At 29.5% G+C, this 23,315-nt stretch overlaps 1 protein-coding gene across 1 annotated transcript; it reads left to right on the top strand.

The window, feature by feature from the left end:
- The first annotated feature begins 839 nt into the window (after positions 1-839).
- On the top strand, positions 840-22,166 carry LOC123269091 (protein smoothened-like). Its single transcript, XM_044734617.1, has 8 exons — positions 840-1,095; positions 1,172-1,414; positions 3,552-4,165; positions 9,947-10,290; positions 10,454-10,655; positions 14,721-14,891; positions 14,958-16,157; positions 22,121-22,166. The coding sequence occupies exons 1-7, from the start codon at positions 1,063-1,065 to the stop codon at positions 16,132-16,134; spliced, it is 2,784 nt and encodes a 927-aa protein (XP_044590552.1). The 5' UTR covers positions 840-1,062; the 3' UTR covers positions 16,135-16,157; positions 22,121-22,166.
- The last annotated feature ends 1,149 nt before the right edge of the window (positions 22,167-23,315 follow it).

Raw genomic sequence — 23,315 nt, 5'->3', positions numbered from 1 at the left:
TAATAAAAAAATTAAAAATAAGTTTGTAAAATTTATAAAATTAATAAAAAAAAAATAAAAATAAGTTTGTAAAAATTATGAGACCAATAAAAGAAAAATAAATTTAATAAATAATGTTAATTTTTATTTTAAAAATTAATTTCTTTTAATCGATCACGATAAAAATGATGAAACTAATACAAAAATTCTATAAAAATTACAAAAAAAAATTAAAAAATAATTTTTTATAAATTGTAATACTACTAAAAAAAATTTATAAAATGAATTAAATAATAAAAAAATTAAAAATAATTTTATAAAAATTATAAAATTATTAAAAAAATTGAAAATAATTTTGTAAAAATTATAAAATTATTAAAAAAATTGAAAATAATTTTGTAAAAATTATGAGACCACTAAAAGAAAAATAAATTTAATAAATAAGATGAATTTTAATTTTAAAAGTTAATTCTTCAATCGATCACCATGAAAATCATGAAACTAATACAAAAATTCTATACAAAATTACAAAAAGTAAAAAATAGTTTTTCATAAATTGTAAAACTAATAAAAAAAAATAAAAAATAAGTTTGTAAAAATTATAAGACCAATAAAAGAAAAATAAATTTAATAAATAATATATTAATTTTAACATATTAATATTAATTTTAATTTTAAAAATAAATTTCCTTCAATCGATCACCAAAAAATCTATTCTACCGACCAGCCATCTTTACGCGCTCGGCGTCGCTCGGAATCCCCGGCACATATGTATCCCCAAAACTCGTTTATTTGAAAACATCCTGAAGCTGATGGTGGGAGAGCTGGAATAATATGAATCGCAACGTGGGTGGCCCAAAGAGCAAAGCCGAAGAGTAAAAAGTATAGTCATAGTCATAGGGTCTTGGTCTTAGCCAGTCTGGTGTGGTCCGGCGAAGCCTATACTAAAGAAATGTCTTGTAATTCAGAGAGTGTGCGTCTGTTGAGGCATCACAGCCAAAGCTAAACTTAAAACTGTGATGCTTCATTATTAATTTAAACGTTAATATTCAATACCGCTGATTCTTATTTTTGCGCTCCAACATGGAGCGCCGGAGTGATTTTTGTTCTTCCAAGGTGATAATTTATCCATCTAATTTTTATTTTTTTATAAAAAGTAGCTAAAATAAATATTAATTTATTTCCCCCTCAGATTTTATTTTGGCTCTATTTTTCCCTGATTTGCACTGGAATCCTTCAAGAAGCTACTGCTGACTTGCCAGGAAGCTTCGAAAAAGATGTCGACTCCCCCTGGGACCCTTACTCGACTGCCGGTGTCGAGAGGTCGGCAACTTGTGTCAAACTCAAGTACGGCAAATGCATGGGCACCAATTTGACGTATTCCATGACTTCTTTGGATTTAATTCCAGAACGCACTACTCAAGATTTAATTGAGGTACTATTTATCTTATTTTTACAAATTTTTTGTCCAGAAAAAAATTTCTTGGCTCAAAAATCGTTTAAAATAAATTTTGGTTTTTTTTTTTTTTGACAAAAAAATATCAATATTTATCATGATAATAAAATATTGGCATTATTATTTAACAAATCATTTATTACAGACCACTTTTTAATCCTTAATAAATATTTTTTAGTATTTAAAAAAATTTATTAATATTTAATTTAGAATATCAGATTTATTAATTACAAACAAATAATTTAATTTACTTGAATCGAGTAAATAATTTTGAAGAATTTCATCTTTTTGATTTGAGTAGAAAAATTCTTAAACTAAGAAATTTTTCTTGGTTTAAGAATTTTTCTCTTCATTCAAGTTAATTTTTTTTTCTGTATACTAAAAAGTGGTCTCTAATAAATGATTTGTTAACTATTAACAAATATTTTTTGGTACAAATAAATCTTATCAGTGTAGTACTTTTTTTTCTCAGTGTAGTCGAAAAGTCGAAAAATTGAAAGTTTTTTCAGATGAGGAAGTATAAATTAGATCCTATTTTTACTACGGAGACATTCCGGTAACTTTATACCTGCCAGTTATCGAAAATGTTTGTGTGTAGGGTATAGATTTAAGAATTCGTAGTACAGTCAGATTATAGCACTGATAGAAGGATTTGTTTATAGTTAAAAATATTTGTTAATATTTAAAAAATCATTTATTAGAGACCACTTTTTAGTCCTTAACAAATATTTCTTAGTATTTAAAAAGATTTATTAATATTTAATAAATGAATATCTGATTTATTAAATACAAACAAATCATTTTAAATACTAAGAAATATTTGTTTGATACTAAAAAATGGTCTCTAATAAATGATTTGTTAACTATTAACAAATATTTTTTTAATACAAATAAATCCTTCTATCAGTGAGCTAGTGACAGTGTCAAAAGTTACTTGAACAAGTTTTTTTAAATTATTTTTACTCCGATAAAACTTGAAAAAATTATATTTTTTAAATTTTACAGTCAAATATTTCTTTTTTATCTTGAAAAAAAAATTATTCATTATAACATTTTAAAATTCTTTGGATAAGACTTTATAAATTTAATCAATTATTAAAATTTTTTTTCTTTTATTCACAAAAAAAGTCACTTGAAAATTTTGATTGCAATTGAAAAATAATTTTTTTTTTTTTGATAACATTCAAAAATTTTTCTAACACTTAAAAAATTAATCAGATATTTAAAAATTCATTTTATTTGATTTTTTTCTTGTTCCTATAAAATTTTCTTCTTTTAATGAAAAAAGTTGCTTTAAAAAATTCTCAAAAAATGATTTCCTATAAAAAAAAATAAATATTTTTTTTTGATGAAATTTTGAAAATTTAAAATTCAAAAAAATTAAACAAGCATTTTAAAATATTAATTTTAATTTCTTTTTTCTTAAAAAAATTTTCACTAATTATTAACTAGTGGTGTCCACTCTATTTTTGGCCATATCTAAGTAAAAAATTAACATTTTTTTTTATTCTGCTTATTTTTACGGCGCATTTATGATAAAAATGTCGTAAAAGAAAAAAATAAAGATTTCGATAGCTTCTTTGCCTTTAAAAGTTGGAAAAAAATTTTGGCTCTCATATTTTTGAATAAAATTTATATTTTTTCTTTTTTTGATATATTTTTTTTTAAAAGTACATAAAAAAACGAACATTTAAAAAAAAAAGTTGAGTATCGCAATTTTCTAAAAAAATTTTAAATTTTTTTGAAAATTTGTTAAAATTGTGATAATCAACTTTTTTTTTTTTTTCAATTCATTTTTTTATGTATTTAAAAAAAAATGTATCAATAAAATCAAATAAAAATTTCGTTAAAAAAAAATGAAAATGGTGGAGCTCACTTGTAAATAATTACCAAATTTTATTTTATTGACAAAAGTTCACTTAAAAAAATTTGTTATTGCAAAAATTAAAAAAAATCAAACAAGAATTTAAAAATTTTAATTTTTTCTCTATAAAATTTTTTTCACTTAAAAATTTTTCAAAAATTCTTAAAAAAAAATATTTTTCTACAATAAAAATTTTAAATCTTTTTTTAGTAAAAAAAAATAAGATACTTTTACTAAAAAAAATATTTTCAGGAGCGACTTCGGCTGTTACAAAGCCTTAGACACATCCCAAGATGCTGGGCAGTGGTCCAACCCCTGTTGTGCTCGGTATTCAAGCCCAAATGCAACAACAATACGATAGAGCTGCCCTCGCAGGAGTTTTGCAAGAAAATTTTAAGCCCGTGTCGAATCCTCTTTAACCACACCATCTGGCCCAGCTTCATAAAATGCGACAATCCGAAGCTATTTCCCAAAGAAGGCAAGGACTTTTCAAGATTCCTGCCGTTCAACATTTCAGGAAAGTGCTTCAAGCCTCTAATCGCGACGGACAACTCGCTGACGACCTTCGAGGGGATAGAAGGATGCGGAATTCCTTGTAATGATCCGCTTTACACAGCTGACGAGCATGACCAGATCCATTCGTTCATCCGATGGGGTGCTACCATTTGCATGATGTCCAACCTCTTCACAATTTGCACTTTTTTAATCGATTGGCGAAGCGCTAACAAGTATCCAGCCTTGGTTATTTTTTACATCAATTGCTGCTTTTTGGTCAACTGCTTTGGATGGATGCTTCAATTTACTTTGGTCATCAGGGAGTCCATTGTTTGTCAGAAGGATGGAACTCTTCGAACACAAGAACCAAGGTATGGGGGCGTCCATGAATTACGTGAGGCATTTTTGAGAATTTTTTAACCCCCCCTCCCCCCTTGATAAGATTTCGTAAGATTTTCCTCAACTCTCTCCCCCCTCCCCTAATCTCACGCGAGATTATTCAAAATTTATGTTTTGGCTGTAAACGGGTTGGATTATTGAGAAAAAAAGTGCCATTCGGCTACACCCGACATGGATAGGTAGATTTCTTGTTTGAATATTGAAAAAAACACGTTATTAAAAGGCCGCAATGTCCTAAAATTTATTTTTTATTATATTTTTGCAAATAACGATATGAGACTGACTACAGCAAATAGATATTTAAAGACATCTACACGGTAAGAAATTTCCATTATTTTTTATTCTGCATGGATTTTAGATATTACAATGGTGCATATTACTAGTGAACCTTATTGACTCAGAATAAAATTTTACAATGGCCCATAGTAATTTCCGAAACAAATGAAATCAGACATAGTAAATGGTAGAAATTGAAATGTACCATAGTAAAATGAAATATGCAATAATTTAAATTTCCGAATGTACTATAGCAAAAAAAATAAGAAAACGTTTGTAAAAATAAAAAATTTTAGAGTAAAAATGTTTTTAGCAATCAAAAAAATATCAAACCAAACAAGATTTTTTTTTGTTTGCAATAATTTTTAAAAATATTTTTTTAAAATATAGTTTTTTTTATTTTTTTTTTCATTTTTAACAATGAACGTAGGATTTATTTTGGCAGTTAATTTTATTATGAATAATTATAAACACAATATATAACTTTTAAATTATTTTTTATTATTATTAGAAGTGTCGGTTGCAGGTTAATTATCAAATGTGTGTTTTCATTTTAATTTTTCACGGTAAATTATTAAATATTTTATTATTTATGAATCTTACAAATTTTCATTAACTATTCATGTGTTGATGGATTTATAAACTAATATTTATTTAAAACTTAATGTTTATTGCAATTTTCATAACACCGTTAACCACTACTGATAGCGTCTGTAGACTTATGTTGACAAAACAAAGCAGCACGAAAAAATGAAAGAGCGCGCGTCGCGACTGACGCGCATACGTTTACTATGGGACATTTGAAAATTTCATAGTCACAATTTTAAATTTAAACCGAGTACACGTGACTAAATGTGAAACTTTTTTATAAATTTTTATTGTCGACTGAGCAACAGAAATTTTACTATGGAACTATAATGAAAAGTTTTAAGCACACTAACAGTTTTTGTTCTGTCAGTTTACGAAAATTTTTTATATATGTTTATGTAACAGTTGCATGGTCAAATTTACTATGGTCCCTAGTAAATATTGATTGGTACAATATGATATTCTTAAATTTTTATGGTAATATTTTGAATTGAGTCATTAAGGTTCAGTCTTATTATGTATGCATAGTAAATTTCTACAGAAATTTCTCACCGTGTACATAAAAAATAGGATTTTTTACATATAAAAGTCATTTGATAATAAAAGCTAAAATTTAATTTATTATTGATTTTTTTTTAATTTTCTCAACTACACCTAATATATTGAAAAATTTATAATTTTTATAAATTGAAAAAAGTATTAAAAGTCGACGAACAATACACAGTAAAAAAATTTTCGTAAAATTTAACATAAAGTTTTGTGTAGATGATTTTTTTACATAAAATTTATGTTAATTCTACACAAACTGTTTGTATTGATCAATCCATCCATTTTTTAACACACTCAAGTGTTAATTCAAAGTAAAACTACACTTTTTTAATGTTATTGGTCAACCAACACAAAATTTATGTTAAAGAATACTCCCAGTCGGTTAGTAGTATAAATAACACTTTTTAAATGTCAATTCAATATAAAGGCTGTGTTGATGTTTTCTATAGTAATACAAATAATATGTTGAATTTACACGAAGATATGTTAAATTATGACGCCGCTCCGCTTTATTTTGCGCGGGATCTCGGGAGTACGAGCATAGTCACGTATGCCACACAAGATATTTAGACATGTGAATGTGATAGCCTCAACGTCATTTTAATTTGGTGAATTTTGATTTGTGTCATTACGTGAAATACTTAAATGCAGCGTGAAAAAAAAATTATTTTCCATTAATATATAATTAACGAGTTTATTAATAATTAATAATTAGAAATTAATACATCATTAATCCTATAATCATCTATTGCCACTGACTTGTAGTAAAAAAGCAACTATTGGTTAAAATTAATTAATCACTATTTAAAAATTTTGAATACTTTATTGAGTTCTTTAACTTTGTATTTATGGGAAACAATTTATTTTTTATTCAGAAATTAAAATCTATTTAAATATATATTTAAATTATTAATAAAACTCACAAATTTGACAGCTGATCTGAGTAACACAAAGAAAATATTAAAATCAACACTTTATTTGTGTTATGGATAAAATTTAAGTGTGTAGAAATCCGAGAATCAGCCGATGAAAGTTTTAACATATTTTTGTGTTACTTTTAACACAGAATTATGTTGATTTTATCAATACAAACAGTATGTGTAGAATTAACATAAATTTTGTGTAAAAAAATCATCTACACAAAACTTTATGTTAAATTTTACGAAAATTTTTTTACTGTGTAGCTTAAATTGAAGATAATTAAACATATTATGACAAAATTGTATTAAAATTACGACATGAGACCGGCTACCACCGATAGATTTCTAAAGAAATCTATACCTAAAAAATTAGTGAATCCTATCGATCAATAATCAAATTAAACAATCGAGCGCTACTTTGCTGCTCTGCAGGGTTCAGACGAATACGACAAACACTATTGTGTCAAATTTGGCCATATTTTATTATAGAAATACTAATTCACGCAATTTAACACTGTTTTCTGCTAGAAAAAAAAATTACGTGATATTTGTTAAGATCCCCCCCCCCCTTCCCCCTAAGTGAGATTTGGTAAGATTTAGCATGATCCACTCCCCCCCTAGAACACCTCACGTAATTAATGGACGCCCCCTATCGTATTATGAGAATTTGAACAGATGCCAAAAGACCGTAAAAGAATTTTTTTTGACAAATATATTCTAAGCTCGTGAAAAAATAAAATTTGGAAGCCAAAAGAACGGATGTTTTAAATTAGAAACATTTTTGGCTTTAGGAACTCTAAAATTTTGAAATATTAAGCCGAAAAAGTGTAAAAAATTATTTTGCCAATTTTTGCACGTGTTATGTAAAAAAAATTAATTTAAGGTAATTAATTAAATTTATATTAAATTTATTAATTACGAGAATTTCCCCGGGCCTTCTACAAAAGTCGAACGAGATACGTTAAAATTTAAATAAAATTATATTCGATTTTTTTATAATTAATAAATATGTAAAGAAAAATTCTTTACATAATACACGGAAAAAAAAAAATTAGAAAAATTACAGTTCGAAATAATATTTTTATAAATTCAAACTTTAAATTTTAATTTTTAGAGCTTTCAAATGTAATATTTACATTTTAAAATGTAATATTTAGATTTTAAAATGTAATTCTTACAAAATTTCTAATAATTACAATCTAAAACTGTAATTTTTCCAGTTTTTTATACGGAGCGCCACGTTATAAGTATATAATGTAATTTTTCTATTTTTCACTTTTCCGTGTAACTTTGGAAATTTGAAATTCAATGATTGTGCAGAAAATAATATTTCCATCGAATTTTTGAACGTTTACATTCATACAAATAGAATTTATGATGCTATTACGTTTATAAATTATTTATACAATAATTTAGACATCAAATATCCAAAAACGGTACTTTTATCCTGTTTTAAGCTTAAAAAATGAAAAAAAAATTTTTTTTCGTAAGACAGAAGGGCGTGTCTTAAATTTGACGACTTTTTAGCTTTAAGAACTCTAAAATTTTGACACATAAAGCCGAAAGAGTGTAAAAAATTATTTTGCCAATTTTTGCTAATTTTAAACACTTTAAAATTCAACGATTATGCAAAAAATAATATTTTTATCGAATTTTTGAAGTTTAGATTCATAAAAAACAAATTTATAATGTTATTACGTTTATAAATTATTTGTACAATAATTTGAACATCAAATGTCCAAAAATGGTATTTCTATCCCGTTTCAAGCCTAAAATTGAAAAAAAAAAATTTGATAGCCAAAAGAATGTATGTTTTAAATTAGAAGCTCTTTTGGCTTTAGAAACTCCAAAATTTTGAAATATAAAGCCGAAAGAGTGTAAAAAATTATTTTTCCAATTTTTGATAACATAAGATACAACAAATATAGTTTTGGATACTTTGAAATTCAATGATTGTGCAGAAAATAATATTTTCATTGAATTTTCGAACGTTTACATTCATAAAAAAAGAATTTATAATGCTATTACGTTTATAAATTATTTATACAATAATTTGGCCATAAAATGTCCAAAAATTGTACTTCTTTCCTGTTTTAAGCTTAATAATTGAAAAAAAAATTTTTTTCGTAAGACAGAAGAGCGTGTCTTAAATTTGACGATTTTTTAGCTTCAGGAACTTCAAAATTTTGTAATCTAAAACCAAAAAGGTGTAGAAAATTTTTTTGCCAATCTTTGGAAACATATTCTAAGCTTAAAAATTGAAAAAAAAAAATTAGGAAAACGGTTGACCCTGAAGGCCATCCCTGCAACTTCCCGCTAATTCCATACTTAGGCGCTTAAAATTGCACCAATGACGTTTTTGAGCTCTTCGAGCTTAAAAATACAATTTATGGGTTATTCTGAGCTCTCCGAGCTCAAAGAGATTGCTTTCCTATCCTTTAAAGCTCTTCGAGCTCAAAAGTCTGATAGAGATTTGATAAGACACTATTTTTTGAATTTTTAAACCACAATAACTTTTGAATGAATAAACCGATTTTTACGCAATTAGAAGCATTCGACGCAGTTTTTCAAGCCTCACAAAGAATCTTAAATTTTGAATTGATCGCGCTAGGAATTTTGGAGTTATTCCGAAAAAACACTTTTTTCGGTTTTCTTTCGTTCACGATATCTCTCGAATGAATCAACCGATTTTGACCGGACTGGTGGCGATCGACGTGGTTTTTTGAGGTTAAGAGCTGATTAGTTTTTGGAATTGAACCTTTAAGCCATTTAAAAGTTATTCCAAAAAAACCACATTTGAAAAAAAATTTTTTTTCAGTTTTTTGAAGATTTCTCAAAATCTATTGATCTGAATCGGTCCAAATAGTTTTCAAAATCTAAGTTTGGTCAAGCTCTTTCGAATGGTACCAACCGCGATGAAATCGGTCAAGCCGTTCAAAAGTTATAAGCGGTTCACATATTTTCACACACACACACACACACACACACACACACACACACATACATACAGACACCGTGACAACCTCGCGGGAATAGTCAGGGAAGCTTCCTATGACCTTAAAACGTCGAGATCTGATGAAAATTCGATTTTTGCAAAACGGGGTGAAAACAATAACTTCCCGATTTTTGAAAATCTTTGATTTTCTTAGCGGGAAGTTAAAAATTTTTGAAAAGCCTATAAGGCGGATGTTTAAAAATGTACGATCTTTTGGTTTTAAAAATTTGAAAATTTAGTGATTTTTATTATTCGAGCTTTTTATCGAAGTCTTAAAACAGTACATAAATTTTTCTCTACACCTTTTTGGCTTTAGTAATTCAAACAATATTTTTTCTCAACAATTTTAAGTTAAGTATCAAAAAAATTTTTTATACACGCCCTTTGTATATTCATCTCTTCATATTTGGTTAATTTCCTTCTAGTGGCGACACCTGGTTGTGCGTGATAGTCTTCGTCCTGATTTACTACTCATCGATGGCAATAATGGTGTGGTTCGTGATATTTTCCTACGCTTGGTACATAAGGTTCAAGGATACGAACGGCTCAATCCAGGAAAAGATCACAAAGAAAAGCACTTACTTCCACATGTTCGCCTGGTCTGTTCCTTTGTTCCTCACTCTGACGGTCATCACTCGCGCAGAAGTAGATGGCAACAGTGTCACAGGAATTTGCTTCGTTGGGTACACTAATCCCATTGCTAGAAGCATATTTGTTCTGGGTCCGATTATGGTCGGAATTATTATTGGTGGATACTTTTTATCTAGAGGTTAGTTTCAATTGCAATAATTTCCATCTAAAGTGGTCTAAGATATTCATGTGTCTTTCTATGGCCTGATAAAAAAATTAGTTACGTCAAGCTACATAAAGACATGGAAAACTTTTAATAGATCATTCAAATTCTTACTAAAGAAGCGAATTTTTTCTTTCAGGCCTTATAAAACTAATCAGTTTGAAAATACAAAGCCAAAATCTTGTATCAGAACGAGCTTATGCCAAAATCCGTGATATTTCTTTCAGAATGGTTTTCTTTTCATTGCTAACATTCTTCGTTGTAATTATCACAATGTACTGCCATATTTACGAATTCCAAAATTCTTATCAATGGCGTCAAAGTTTTCGTGATTATATCATGTAAGTACTTTTTTTTTTAATTTAGAAAGTTTATCTTGACTCAAGACAAAAATTTTTGAACTAAGACTACCACAAAAAAATTGGTTGTCTGTAAAGTCGGTTTTCGGACGATAGTTTTACGTGATAACGTCATAAAGAAATATTGATGAAAAATTGCATACTTTTAGGAATTGAATTGAATTATTATCACTGAATTATCATTATTTTGTATTTAAAAATTTAAAAATTATTTTAACAAAAAAAAAGGACCTATTGATACATTGTTGATCAAAAATTGATACAATAATTTGATAATTGATATGATTATTATTATTTATAATTAATATTAATTATTTTATTAATTTATTATTTTATTAATTTATCGTTTATAATTATTATTAATTTATTTATTTATAATTGATATTCTTTATTAACAATTATTAATATTATCAACAATAATAATCTGATATAATTGATATAATTTGTTTAAATATAATCACGAACAATTAGTTATAGAACAATATTCTGACTGCTAGCTCTGACGTTACGCAAAAAGAGAGATATATGTGTCACAAGCCAACGCTTGGGCCTCTCTATCGCTTGTTGCGCGCTCTCATTTGCACGCACAGGCTCAGGCGGAACGCTCAGGAGGAACGCTCAAGCGGAACGCTCAGCCGGAACGTGACATTTTTTCGTGAGCGCTGTCGGTGTTCATCAATTTATAAGACGTTATCACGACAAAAAACAATAAATTTTTTGGAACAAGAGAAAAAATTATTAACCGATTTTTTTTTCTTGACTCAAGCTACCCTAGTACACGGAAAAAAGAAAACTCGAAAAATTACAGTATAAAATGTAAAATCGGTCCCGTCGTAATCAAAACTAGAAAAATTACAGTTTGAAATAACATTTTTCTAAATTCAATTTTTTAATTTAATATTCAGAGCTTTCAATGTAAATATTAAATTATACAATGTAATTCTTACAAAATCTGTAATCCGAACAAAAACAGTTTCACTGTAAAAAAATCGCGCCAAATCCACGTTCATAAGACTATTAAGAAAAAAAAATTTGTTTTTTTCTTTACAAAAATATATAAAATAAAAAAATTAAAAAATCCAAGTAACCGAAATGATTACTTATGATTTTCGGAAATTAAAAAAAATTTTGTTACAAATTTAAAAATTAAAAAAAAAAAATTTGGAACGTATTTAGTGTGTGCGGTTGCAAAATATTTTACTTTTAATGAAATTCGTAAAATCTATTTACTAGGATTTTAAAAAAATTTAAATACACAATGACGCACACCAAGTACGTTCCAAAATTTTTTTCTTAATTTTTAAATTTATAACAAACTTTTTTTTAATCTCCGAAAATCATTAGAAATCATATCGGTTACTTGAATTTTTAATTTTTATTTTATATATTTTTGTAAAGAAAACAAATTTTTTCTCAATAGTCTTATGAACGTGGATTTGGCGCGATTTTTTACAGTGAAACTGTTTTTGTTCGGATTTTAGTACTCTTTATAGTTATTATAAAAATTTACAATTGGTACCAACTTAAGTCTCGCGTTGGTTGCATTTTTTACAGCAAACTATCCCCTTGAAACTACAGTTTATGTAAAAATAATTCTAGCGCACCCTGGCGGGTGTAGATGCAAGCTGTGAAATATATTTTTTTAACTGTAGTTTCCCATCTAATGAAGGATTACTATGCATTCTCGAATTATTTAGTCTGTGGCAGATCACTTTGCCTATCGAAAAAAAGTCAGGATCGAAATTTTTGCGTTGCTATAGTTTGTAATGATTAAATTTAGTAATTTCAAGTAGATTAATTGTTATAAGTGAATATAATCCACAGATTCAGTAGAATCTGGCGCCAAGTTCCGTTCAAATCTGCTGTAAACGGAGCGCCAGACTACCGACTGTGTTTACTGTAAGCAGAACGGTACTTTGAGGTTGCAAAATTTTATTTAATTCTACGGTACTTTTTTTTCCTAAATTGTATATTATAACAGTAATTCATACTTTATTTGACTGTTATTAATTAATTATATTCACTTATAACAATTAATCTACTTGAAATTATTAAATTTAATCAGCACAAACTATAGCAACGCAAAAATTTCGATCCTGACTTTTATTCGATGGGCAAAGTGATCTGCCACAGACTAAATAATTCGAGAATGCATAGTAATCCTTCATTAGATGGAAAACTACAGTTAAAAATAGATATTTCACAGCTTGCATCTACACCCGCCAGGGTGCGCTGGAATTATTTTTACATAAACTGTAGTTTCAAGGGGATAGTTTGCTATAAAAAATGCAACCAACGCGAGATTTAAGTTGGTACCAATTGTAAATTTTTATTATAATTACAAAAAATACTAAAATCTGAACAAAAACAGTTTCACTGTAAAAAAATCGCGCCAAATCTACGTTCATAAGACTATTAAGAAAAAAAAATTTGTTTTTTTCTTTACAAAAATATATAAAGTAAAAAAATTAAAAAATCCAAGTAACCGATATGATTGTTTATGATTTTCGGAAAATAAAAATTTTGTTATAAATTTAAAAATTAAGAAAAAAATTTTGGAACGTACTTGGTGTGCGTCATTGTGTATTTCAATTTTTTTAAAGTCCTAGTAAATAGATTTTACGAATTTCATTAAAAGTAAAATATTTTGCAACCGCGCACACTAAATACGTTCAAAATTTTTTTTTTTAATTTTTAAATTTATAACAAAATTTTTTTTATTTTCCGAAAATCATAAGCAACCATATCGGTTACTTGGATTTTTTAATTTTTTTACTTTATATACTTTTGTAAAGAAAAAAACAAATTTTTTTTTCTTAATATTCTTATGAACGTGGATTTGGCGCGATTTTTTTACAGTGAAACTGTTTTTGTTCAGATTAATTAATAACAGTCAAATAAAGTATGAATTACTGTTATAATATACAATTTAGGAAAAAAAAAGTACCGTAGAATTAAATAAAATTTTGCAACCTCAAAATACCGTTCTGCTTACAGTAAACACAGTCGGTAGTCTAGCGCTCCGTTTACAGCAGATTTGAACGGAACTTGGCGCCAGATTCTACCGAATCTGTGGATAATTACAATCTAAAACTAATTTTTCCAGTTTTCATTACGAAGCGCCACGTTGCATTAAATACTGTAATTTTTCAAGTTTTCTTTTTTCCTTGTAGCAATTTGGTAAAAGCCTTGTGCTAGCATAAATCAAGATACTTTAGAAAGATTTTAGATCAAGAATTGGTCCAGATTCTTGACCAAGAATATTGGTCAAGACTTAAGCCAGACTGTAGTCAGAATTTGTGAAGAATTTGACCAGAAATCTGAGCCATATATTGCTAAATTTTGGGACTATCCTATAGAGTAGAGGTTCTCATTCTATTAAAAAATATTTTACTATTTCTTGCGATAATTCAACTTTTTACATATCGATACTGCCATTCTAATACGTCGTATCCCACAAAATTTGACAAATTGACTTTTTTTGAAAAATGGAATCATAACAATATTATGCAAGTCATATAAAAATTTAAAAGGTCAAATAGTTTAATAACTATTTTTAAATAAATATTTTCATCTGTCAAATCCCATTTAATCAATGTTAAAAATGAATCGTTTTTACCGTCTGCTGTAAAATTTTCTAAATGTGGGGGATACGACGTATTAGAATGGCAGTATCGATATATCGTAACAAGTTAAATTAATTTTTTAAACCTGTTGACTAGATTATAAGTGAAAACCACTGCAATACTATACTTTTCACATTCAAGTGGAAAGGAGAGAAATAGGTGCGCGCTCGTCGTTTTTTGCGTTTCTCGCGCAAGTCTATGTCAGGACTCTAAGCCAAGAATCTGGTTAAATTCTGGACATAGACTGTCCTAAATCTGTCGCCAGTCTAGATAAAGAATCTTGATCAAGTGTCTTGGTCGAGAATTGTCCAATTCTTTAAAAAGTGCTTCTCTAAGTATCTTGTCCAATTCCATTGCTACTAGGGTAAGCTTTACATCTGCCTATTGAAACAATTTATTAAATAAAAAAATCATTTGAAAGATGCGCAATCACAACCAAATATGACGAAGGCTCAAACTGCAAGATATCATCCCGACCTAGTGTTACTAAACTTCAGTTACACTTGCTAGCACCGTTCGTTGCTGGTATCCTGATGTCTCTCTGGGTCTGGAACAGTTCGACAGTCGATACTTGGAAGAGGTTCTTCCGACGGTAAGTAATTTTTTTCATCAAAAAATTTCCTTCAAATTTAAATCCCTATCGTTTTTCACTTTTCAGGAGGTTCAACCCCGACCCAGACGAGCCAGTGAAGCTAAAAAAGCACAAAGTGATAGCTCAAGCCTTTGCAAAACGCAAAACCTTCAACAACGCCGGACGTTTGTCAATAAGCTTCCACAATTCTCACGATCCCGTAGGACTAAATTTCGACTTAAACTCAGTGGCTTCACAAGACTTCAGCTCGACCTGGGCCGCGGCTTTGCCGAAGTTCGTCACACGGAGAGACGCATTGATAGTCGGTAATGGCGGTTCCATGTCTAGCTACCGCAGGAACTCGGTAGACTCCGAAGTGAGCTATAGCGTGCAAAGAGTTTCCGTTCACTCTCGCCGGAATTCTTTGGACTCGCAAATTTCGGTCCAAATTGCGGAAGTCAAGGCTTGCCGAAAGAGAGGCTCTTCTGTGCCAAGGACCAAACGAAGCAAGCAGAAGAAGTTCGCTAAGTCTAGTTCTAGAGTCGGACCGTTGTTCCGTCGCGGCAGCACCACTTCTCAGGAAAGCCACCATGCCCAAATTTTATCCGCGCTTGCGGCTTATGGATCTTCGCAGATTCCAAATATGAAGAGACGCTCTGCTATGGCTGACCTGGACGACAGTATTTCTAATTCAAAGGTCCTGCACAATAAGAACGCCCAGATTCTGCTCCCGCTCTTCTTTGGGGATCAAAGTGAAAGTGATAACTCCAGTGTTGACAAATCCAAGACTCTGGAGAGCAAGAGCAAGGCTGATGATAAAGACGAGCGTGATAGTGAGAGCGAAGACAGTGAAGCTGATGAAGAGACCAAGATGCTGAATTGTGAGGAAGATTGCGGAAGGAGCAGAAGCAGTAAGAGTGGGAAGGGAAGAGAGGCGGAAAAGAGCAAGTTTTTCATTCAGAATGAAGTTTCCACCAAGCACTTTTCCCAAGAGTTGGACAAATTTGAAGCTAAGAAGCATAAAGACAAGGAAGATGATAAAGATGTACTTAAGAATTCTAATGGCAGTGATTCCGACTCCAGTCCGGAAATTATAAGAAGTATTCAATCAGACACTCAGGGAACTGCACGCGAAATGGCGACTCAGACATCTCTTCCGCTTGATCTCCTTGAAATGGAGGAATTGAAGCAGAGCATTGATGAGATTATTAATAGTAGGAATAGTAGTTCTAAGGCTACACAGATGTCGCCGCAATTTAGGTAGATAGGAATTAAACTTACCAACAAATTCTGAATTTATTACCCTGATAGCCATTTCATACACGGAAAAAAATTTCTGGGAAAATTTACGATACAACTATTGTAAAGCTGGACTATACTTTTATTACTATTAATTTTCAAATATTTTAGAAGAAAATTTACTATTTATTCATGAAATTTTACAAGTTACTATTGTAAAAAGTAAGAGATTAAAATTTCCAGTGCTGCCTTTGTATCTTTCCAATAGAACTATAACAAATTTTACAATAGTTTAATTGGAATGTTTCTTAATTAGTGTGAGCGATAGCCGTGCAGAGCGCTAGACTCCGAGTTTATGTAAATGTTAAAGTACACGGATATTAGTTTACCTCGGATAGCGTGCGGAGAGAGAGAGAGTCTCTGGCTGCCAACAAAGAGTTCTGGGTTCGATTTCCGGATGAAAAAAATTTCGATTTCTTTTTTCGGTTACTGTATAGGTACCAATTAGTCCAACCTTCTATCTCTCTCCCTCCCTAAAATTTCTTTTAAAAAAACCTTGTGTCAATTTTTACGATAGTTGAATTGTAAAGTTTACAAATACATATTGTATAATTTGCTCTATATTATTCGACTTTTTAAATTTCTTGCTAGCCTTGTTTGTTGGATAAAATTTACAATAGTAGATCGTAAAAATTACTAAATGAGAAGTATAGTCCACCGTTACTATTTAATTTAATAAAAATTACAATAGTGAAATAGTAAAAATTCCTTCACTTTTTTTTCCGTGTACCATAACTTTCAGATAACCTAGTGTCGCGAATTATAAATAACTTGACGAAAAGTAGGTTGGCAATAAAATTTAATCTACAAGTTATGGTCAACTTAACTTCAAAGAATGAGCCTTTTTCCTGAAGTACGAAAAATTACTCACTAGCGGCGCTAGTAGTTCGGTAGGGACAAACATTGTCAGAGCTCCATTTAATCACATAGTAAAGTGGACATAAAAAACATGTTTTTGACCGAAGACGACGTTCCTGGAGCAAAATTAAAATTTGCAACTGTAAAAGACAATAATGTTGTCACATTAAAACGTTGGTTTGCGTGCCGTAACTTAAAAGTTACCGGAAAAAAAATGAATTAATTGACAGGTTAGTATACAAACTCTAGTAAAAAACTAGCGGTAAATTCAAACTGTAACAAGAGAAATTGAAAATAATTATAAATTTAAGATTTATTTCAGAGTGAAATATGAATGAAATATAAATGGTAATAAATAAACGTTATTATATGTAATAAATGAATACGATTAAGTAACAGACAGAGGTTATGTGTCATTTTAATTTATATCCAATAACTGCACTAATAGAAGGATTTGTTTCTAGTTAAAAATATTTTTTAATATTTAACAAATCATTTATTAGAGACCACTTTTTAATCCTTAATGAATATTTCTTAGTTTTTAAAAAGATTTATGAGGAGGTTATAATTGAGGATGGTTTTACTTGTATCACTGTAGAGTGTTTTACAAGGGAGGGTGGGGAATTATTGTCTCTCCACTTTTTTCTCCGCAATATAATCTCTCAACCCCGTCATTATAACTCTCAACCACTTTTTCGTCCCCACCCTCCTGCATGTCGGGATTTTTTCTTTCATGCCCGACACACATGTGCTGCGACTGTGGCCGACTTACGCGTTATAATCAGTACCTGCATTTGCATTACGGTCTTAAATAGTATGGAGGTACTTCTATAATGACATTTTACCTCCATAACTATATGGGAAAACCACAGAAAACCCGACCGGTACAGAGGCTGGCAATGAAACGCACATATTCTTAGTTTATAATCATTGAAAAATATTGGTGCGCGCCGGAATCGAACCCTGGTCCCACTCTTTCGAAATGCAGGTACCGAGCCGATTAGGCTATTGCCAACCTCTTTTAAAAAGATTTATTAATATTCAATAAATGAACATCAGATTTATTAAATACAAACAAATCATTTTAAATACTAAGAAATATTTGTTTAATACTAAAAAGTGGTCTCTAATAAATGATTTGTTAACTATTAACAAATATTTTTTGGTACAAATAAATCCTTCTATCAGTGTGTGAAAAAAATTTGCTATTCATTTTTTATTCATTTAATTAATTTCAAAAATAATTTTGAAAACATGTAATTGATGATTCTAAGTAATTAGTTTATCAGTTATTTAGAACTTTATAATTTCGTAATCTTTTATTGGAATCTAACCTCGTCGATATGAGGTTTTACAAATGGTATAAAAAACACATTTTCCTCTGGATAGCGATTATCCGACGTACACTTTGCAAAACTACAATGTTTTGTTGGCATAGTGATTATTAAAAAAATTTTTTTGTGTTTAAATATTATTTTTAAATAATAAAATAATATAGCGTAAATAACACTGTCTTAAATGAAAATATTTTATGTCTGTCCCTACTACGAGTGCTGCCTCTCGTGGCACGTTCGCTGTACTACTCTCAGGAAAAAGGCTCATTGTATTGAAACAATTGCCGTTAAGTTGCTGAAATTTTCTATTCAAGTTTACTATAAGCTTATGGATAACTTGTTTTTAAATATCGGCACTATCTTATTGTCAACTTGTATATAAGGATGGACATTTTCTAGGCTTGATGTTAAGGAAGTTCGAGCGTAACTAATGAGTCAAAATAATGTTAAAATTTTTTTTTAATTTTAGTCTTCCCAATATTCGTCAAAATTCTTTATTTTAATTTAAAATAATTAAAACAATTTAATTATTGATGGTTTTTACTTATTTAATAAAGTAAAGTAATAAAATGACTTTGTCTCAATAAATTGTCTCGGATAGCTTAACTGGTAGAGCCCTTGGCGCGTAACCGAGAGATCTGGGTTCGATTCCCAGTCTGGGCTGTCTGATTATTTTTTCAATTACGGAAAAATTCCCACTGAGTAGGTCCCCCCCTTTCCCCTATCCGTTCTTTCCCAACTCCCTTAAAATTTGCTTTGATATGGCTTATCAAAGCAAATGATAATCCATATCAAGCATATAAAAATAAGCATATGATAAGCCATATGAAAGCAAATTTTTAAGGGAGTTGGGAAAGAACGGATAGGGGAAAGGGGAGACCTACTCAGTGGGAATTTTTCCGTAATTGAAAAAATAATCAGACAGCCCAGACTGGGAATCGAACCCAGATCTCTCGGTTACGCGCCAAGGGCTCTCCAGTTAAGCTATCCGAGACAAGTACTGACTACTTTATTCAGTCACGTATATAAATTTGTATTTATTACTTACCGGAATAAATAAAAAGATTTGGCAATAGCGCGCTTGATTATACCTATAACAGAGACGTGGATGAGTGTGTGAGTTAAACATTTCTCTCTCTGTAACTATATTTCTATCCTTTTCTTTTTTCTCAACTGTTGACGCGATGTTGTCAAATCTTTTTCTGCCCTCCGGCCGGAAAGTGGCAACTTTCTGGCCGCTGCGCTAAACAAAGTTGCCACATTCCGGCTACGTCGAGCAGAAAAAATAGTATACACACCTTGGCCAGTAAATAAGAAAGCCTCAGATCACATGTTTGTCAACTTCGGCTTCGCCTCGGCCAACAATTACATGTGATCTGAGACTTTTTTTATTTTACTGGCCTAGGTATGTAATATACTATATTCGAATAAATAGCTGACGATAAACGAGTTACAAACATAAAATTTGACTTTAAATATTTCAAAATTATATCGGTAATGTATTATTATTAAATTGTTTTTATATTTTGCAATAATCCAAGTTTCTTGTGTATAGTTTTTTATCCGTTAAAGTTGGGAGGTTAATATTGAAAAAAATAATTAAAGTCTCGACAAAAGTTTGTCCGCCATAAGAGCCCGTGTATAAGGAGATAAAATATGTGATTTTTAAAATTTACTATCTAAGTAACTAAACGGTGAATCTTTTTGAAATTTTGGGATTAGATAAATTACGTATTTATTCATACGTATACTTAATTTCAAAGCTCAAACTTGGAAATTATTTTTTACATTAGATTCGCTCGAACCTCCTTAACTTAACGATAACTTGTCGCTAACTTATCTACAAGAACTTATAGTATGAGGTGGCTATCAGGGTACCCAACGCTTTTTCAGAAAGTAGTTGACTTCTAGCAGTTATGGTTAACTTAACATCAAGTTAGTGGTAATTCTTCACTCAACAACAGTTGTAAGCGAATTGACGGAAATCTACGGCCACAACTTGAATATAAGTTAACAATCAACCTTATAGTTAAATTTCTTTTCAACTCTGACTGAAATACTTGTACAGCAATTTTTGACGTCTATTTGCAGAGTAACTTATAGGTAATCGCTTGCTTTGCCAACTCTTTCCTTCAAGTTTACTTCAAATTGCAGACGTAGATTGACAGTAAGTTATAGGTAAGGTGACTATCAGGGAAATAGATTACCTCAGATTTATCCTGATAGTCAAGTTGGTCGTAAATTTCTGCAATTTACTGCCATTAAGTTGGCAGCAAGTCTTGAAAATGAATTCGGTTAGTGTCAAGTTGTTCACCAAGTTGTCAACAAAAACTGCTTGTAAACTTCTTCACATCAAATTGACGATAAGTTTCTCAAGAAATTTGGCGACATATTGCGGCAGTAAATTGGTCTTCTTTTTCTCAGAAACTTGTAGCCAACTTGATGCCAACAGTTACAAATTCGGAACTTGAAAGCAAGTTGTCGCTAAATTGGTGGTAACTATCTGACACTAACTTTATTGGTCTGAAACTCTGCACGGTGAGAAATTTCCATTATTTTTTATTCTGCATGGATTTTAGATATTACAATGGTGCATGTTACTAGTGAACCTTATTGACTCAGAATAAAATTTTACAATGGCCCATAGTAATTTCCGAAACAAATGAAATCAGACATAGTAAATGGTAGAAATTGAAATGTACCATAGTAAAATGAAACATGCAATAATTTAAATTTCCGAATGTACTATAGCAAAAAAAATAAGAAAACGTTTGTAAAAAATAAAAATTTTAGAGTAAAAATGTTTTTAGCAATCAAAAAATATCAAACCAAACAAGATTTTTTGTTTGCAATAATTTTAAAAATATTTTTTAAAATATAGTTTTATTTTTTTCATTTTTAACAATGAACGTAGGATTTATTTTGGCAGTTAATTTTATTATGAATAATTATAAACACAATATATAACTTTTAAATTATTTTTTATTATTATTAGAAGTGTCGGTTGCAGGTTAACCATCAAATGTTTGTTTTCATTTTAATTTTTCACGGTAAATTATTAAATATTTTATTATTTATGAATCTTACAAATTTTCATTAACTATTCATGTGTTGATGGATTTATAAACTAGTATTTATTTAAAACTTAATGTTTATTGCAATTTTCATAACACCGTTAACCACTACTGATAGCGTCTGTAGACTTATGTTGATAAAACAAAGCAGCACGAAAAAATGAAAGAGCGCGCGTCGCGACTGACGCGTATACGTTTACTATGGGACATTTGAAAATTTCATAGTCACAATTTTAAATTTAAACCGAGTACACGTGACTAAATGTGAAACTTTTTTATAAATTTTTATTGTCGACTGAGCAACAGAAATTTTACTATGGAACTATAATGAAAAGTTTTAAGCACACTAACAGTTTTTGTTCTGTCAGTTTACGAAAATTTTTTATATATGTTTATGTAACAGTTGCACGGTCAAATTTACTATGGTCCCTAGTAAATATTGATTGGTACAATATGATATTCTTAAATTTTTATGGTAATATTTTGAATTGAGTCATTAAGGTTCAGTCTTATTATGTATGCATAGTAAATTTCTACAGAAATTTCTCACCGTGCGGCTATCAGGGAACATCCAATTTTATACAATTCGATGAAAATCAACGGCTGGAATTGTAATGGTAGTTACCATCAAGCTTGTAATAAATTCTTTTACTGCAACTTTACAGTAAGAACTTGCAGAATTAAATCTTGACGTCAAATTGCAGGCCAACTTAACTGCTTTTTCAATTCTTTAAGTTGATGGACGAATTCGGGCGCAGATCAACGGCAATTTAGCATAAATTTATGAAGAAGCTTGTCATCAATTTGATAAAAAGTTTTTAATTACAATTTGATCAACAAGATGGCGTCAATTAAGTTTGTTTTCAAGATTTAAGACCAAATTAGCTATCAGGGGGTTTCACTGTGATATTCGGAGTTATCACGTTTTATAATGTGATTTGGAAGAATTGTAAGTGAAGAATTAATGGTTCAAGAGAATTTAGGGAGCTAAGGGACGATATTGCAGAAAAAATTAATCAAGAATTGTAAATGTGGATGAAAATAAATTTTAAGAATGTTTCTTAACAATAATTAGTGCCTTGTTTGTATGATAGGAAGAATTTAAAGAGTGTTTGTCTACAATGAACCAATTTTTTATACAGACTGATATTTTGTCTCATATTTTTTTACTTTTGTAAATATTTTATGAGAGCGTTTATGTAACTTTGTAATGATTAAAATAATCTAAAGTTAGTTTTTAAATATTCTTAATTTTTTAAATAAATATCATAAGATTACATTGATAAATTTTTTTATTTTTTTGATGAATATACTTTTTATTCTCTACTATATTAATTTTAACATTTTTTACTGGGGCCGTATGGACTATTGGCTGCTTGTTCTGCTAGTTTACATTTTGCCTATAATTCACCAGTATAATCTCGATTTAGTCCCATATCTAACCCAGCCGAACGTTCGCTGAAAAATTTTTAACACCGAAAGAGTAATAATATATTTTTCTTTAATTTAGAATAACATTTAATGCATTTATTAATTTTTTTTTTAGACTTTTAAGTATATGTTATTATAAATATATTTGTGTTGAAGATTCTAAGCTGTTCGGCACCAATTCTATGTTTGAGCTTTCTTGAACATCATCGGCTTCAAATTCAAGACTAAATAATAAATCAAAAGAATTATCGACTTTATTTTAGAAGAAAATTACTCTTCAAGAGAAAGAAAATTGCCGATAAAAAAATGAAAAACTTACCGTGGCTTCGAATCAGCTGAACCAAAAATCGCCATCGTAATTACTATTAAAAAAAGTAACCAAGTTATTCCCGATTTCTTCAACATTATTTTTTTAAATTTATTTATTCTGAAGTAAGTAAAATTATTTA

The sequence above is a fragment of the Cotesia glomerata genome, linkage group LG7 (genome assembly GCF_020080835.1).
Source record: "Cotesia glomerata isolate CgM1 linkage group LG7, MPM_Cglom_v2.3, whole genome shotgun sequence".
NCBI lineage: Eukaryota > Metazoa > Arthropoda > Insecta > Hymenoptera > Braconidae > Cotesia > Cotesia glomerata.
Note: the sequence above shows the minus strand (reverse complement) of the source record. Positions and strands in the feature narration are given on the sequence as shown.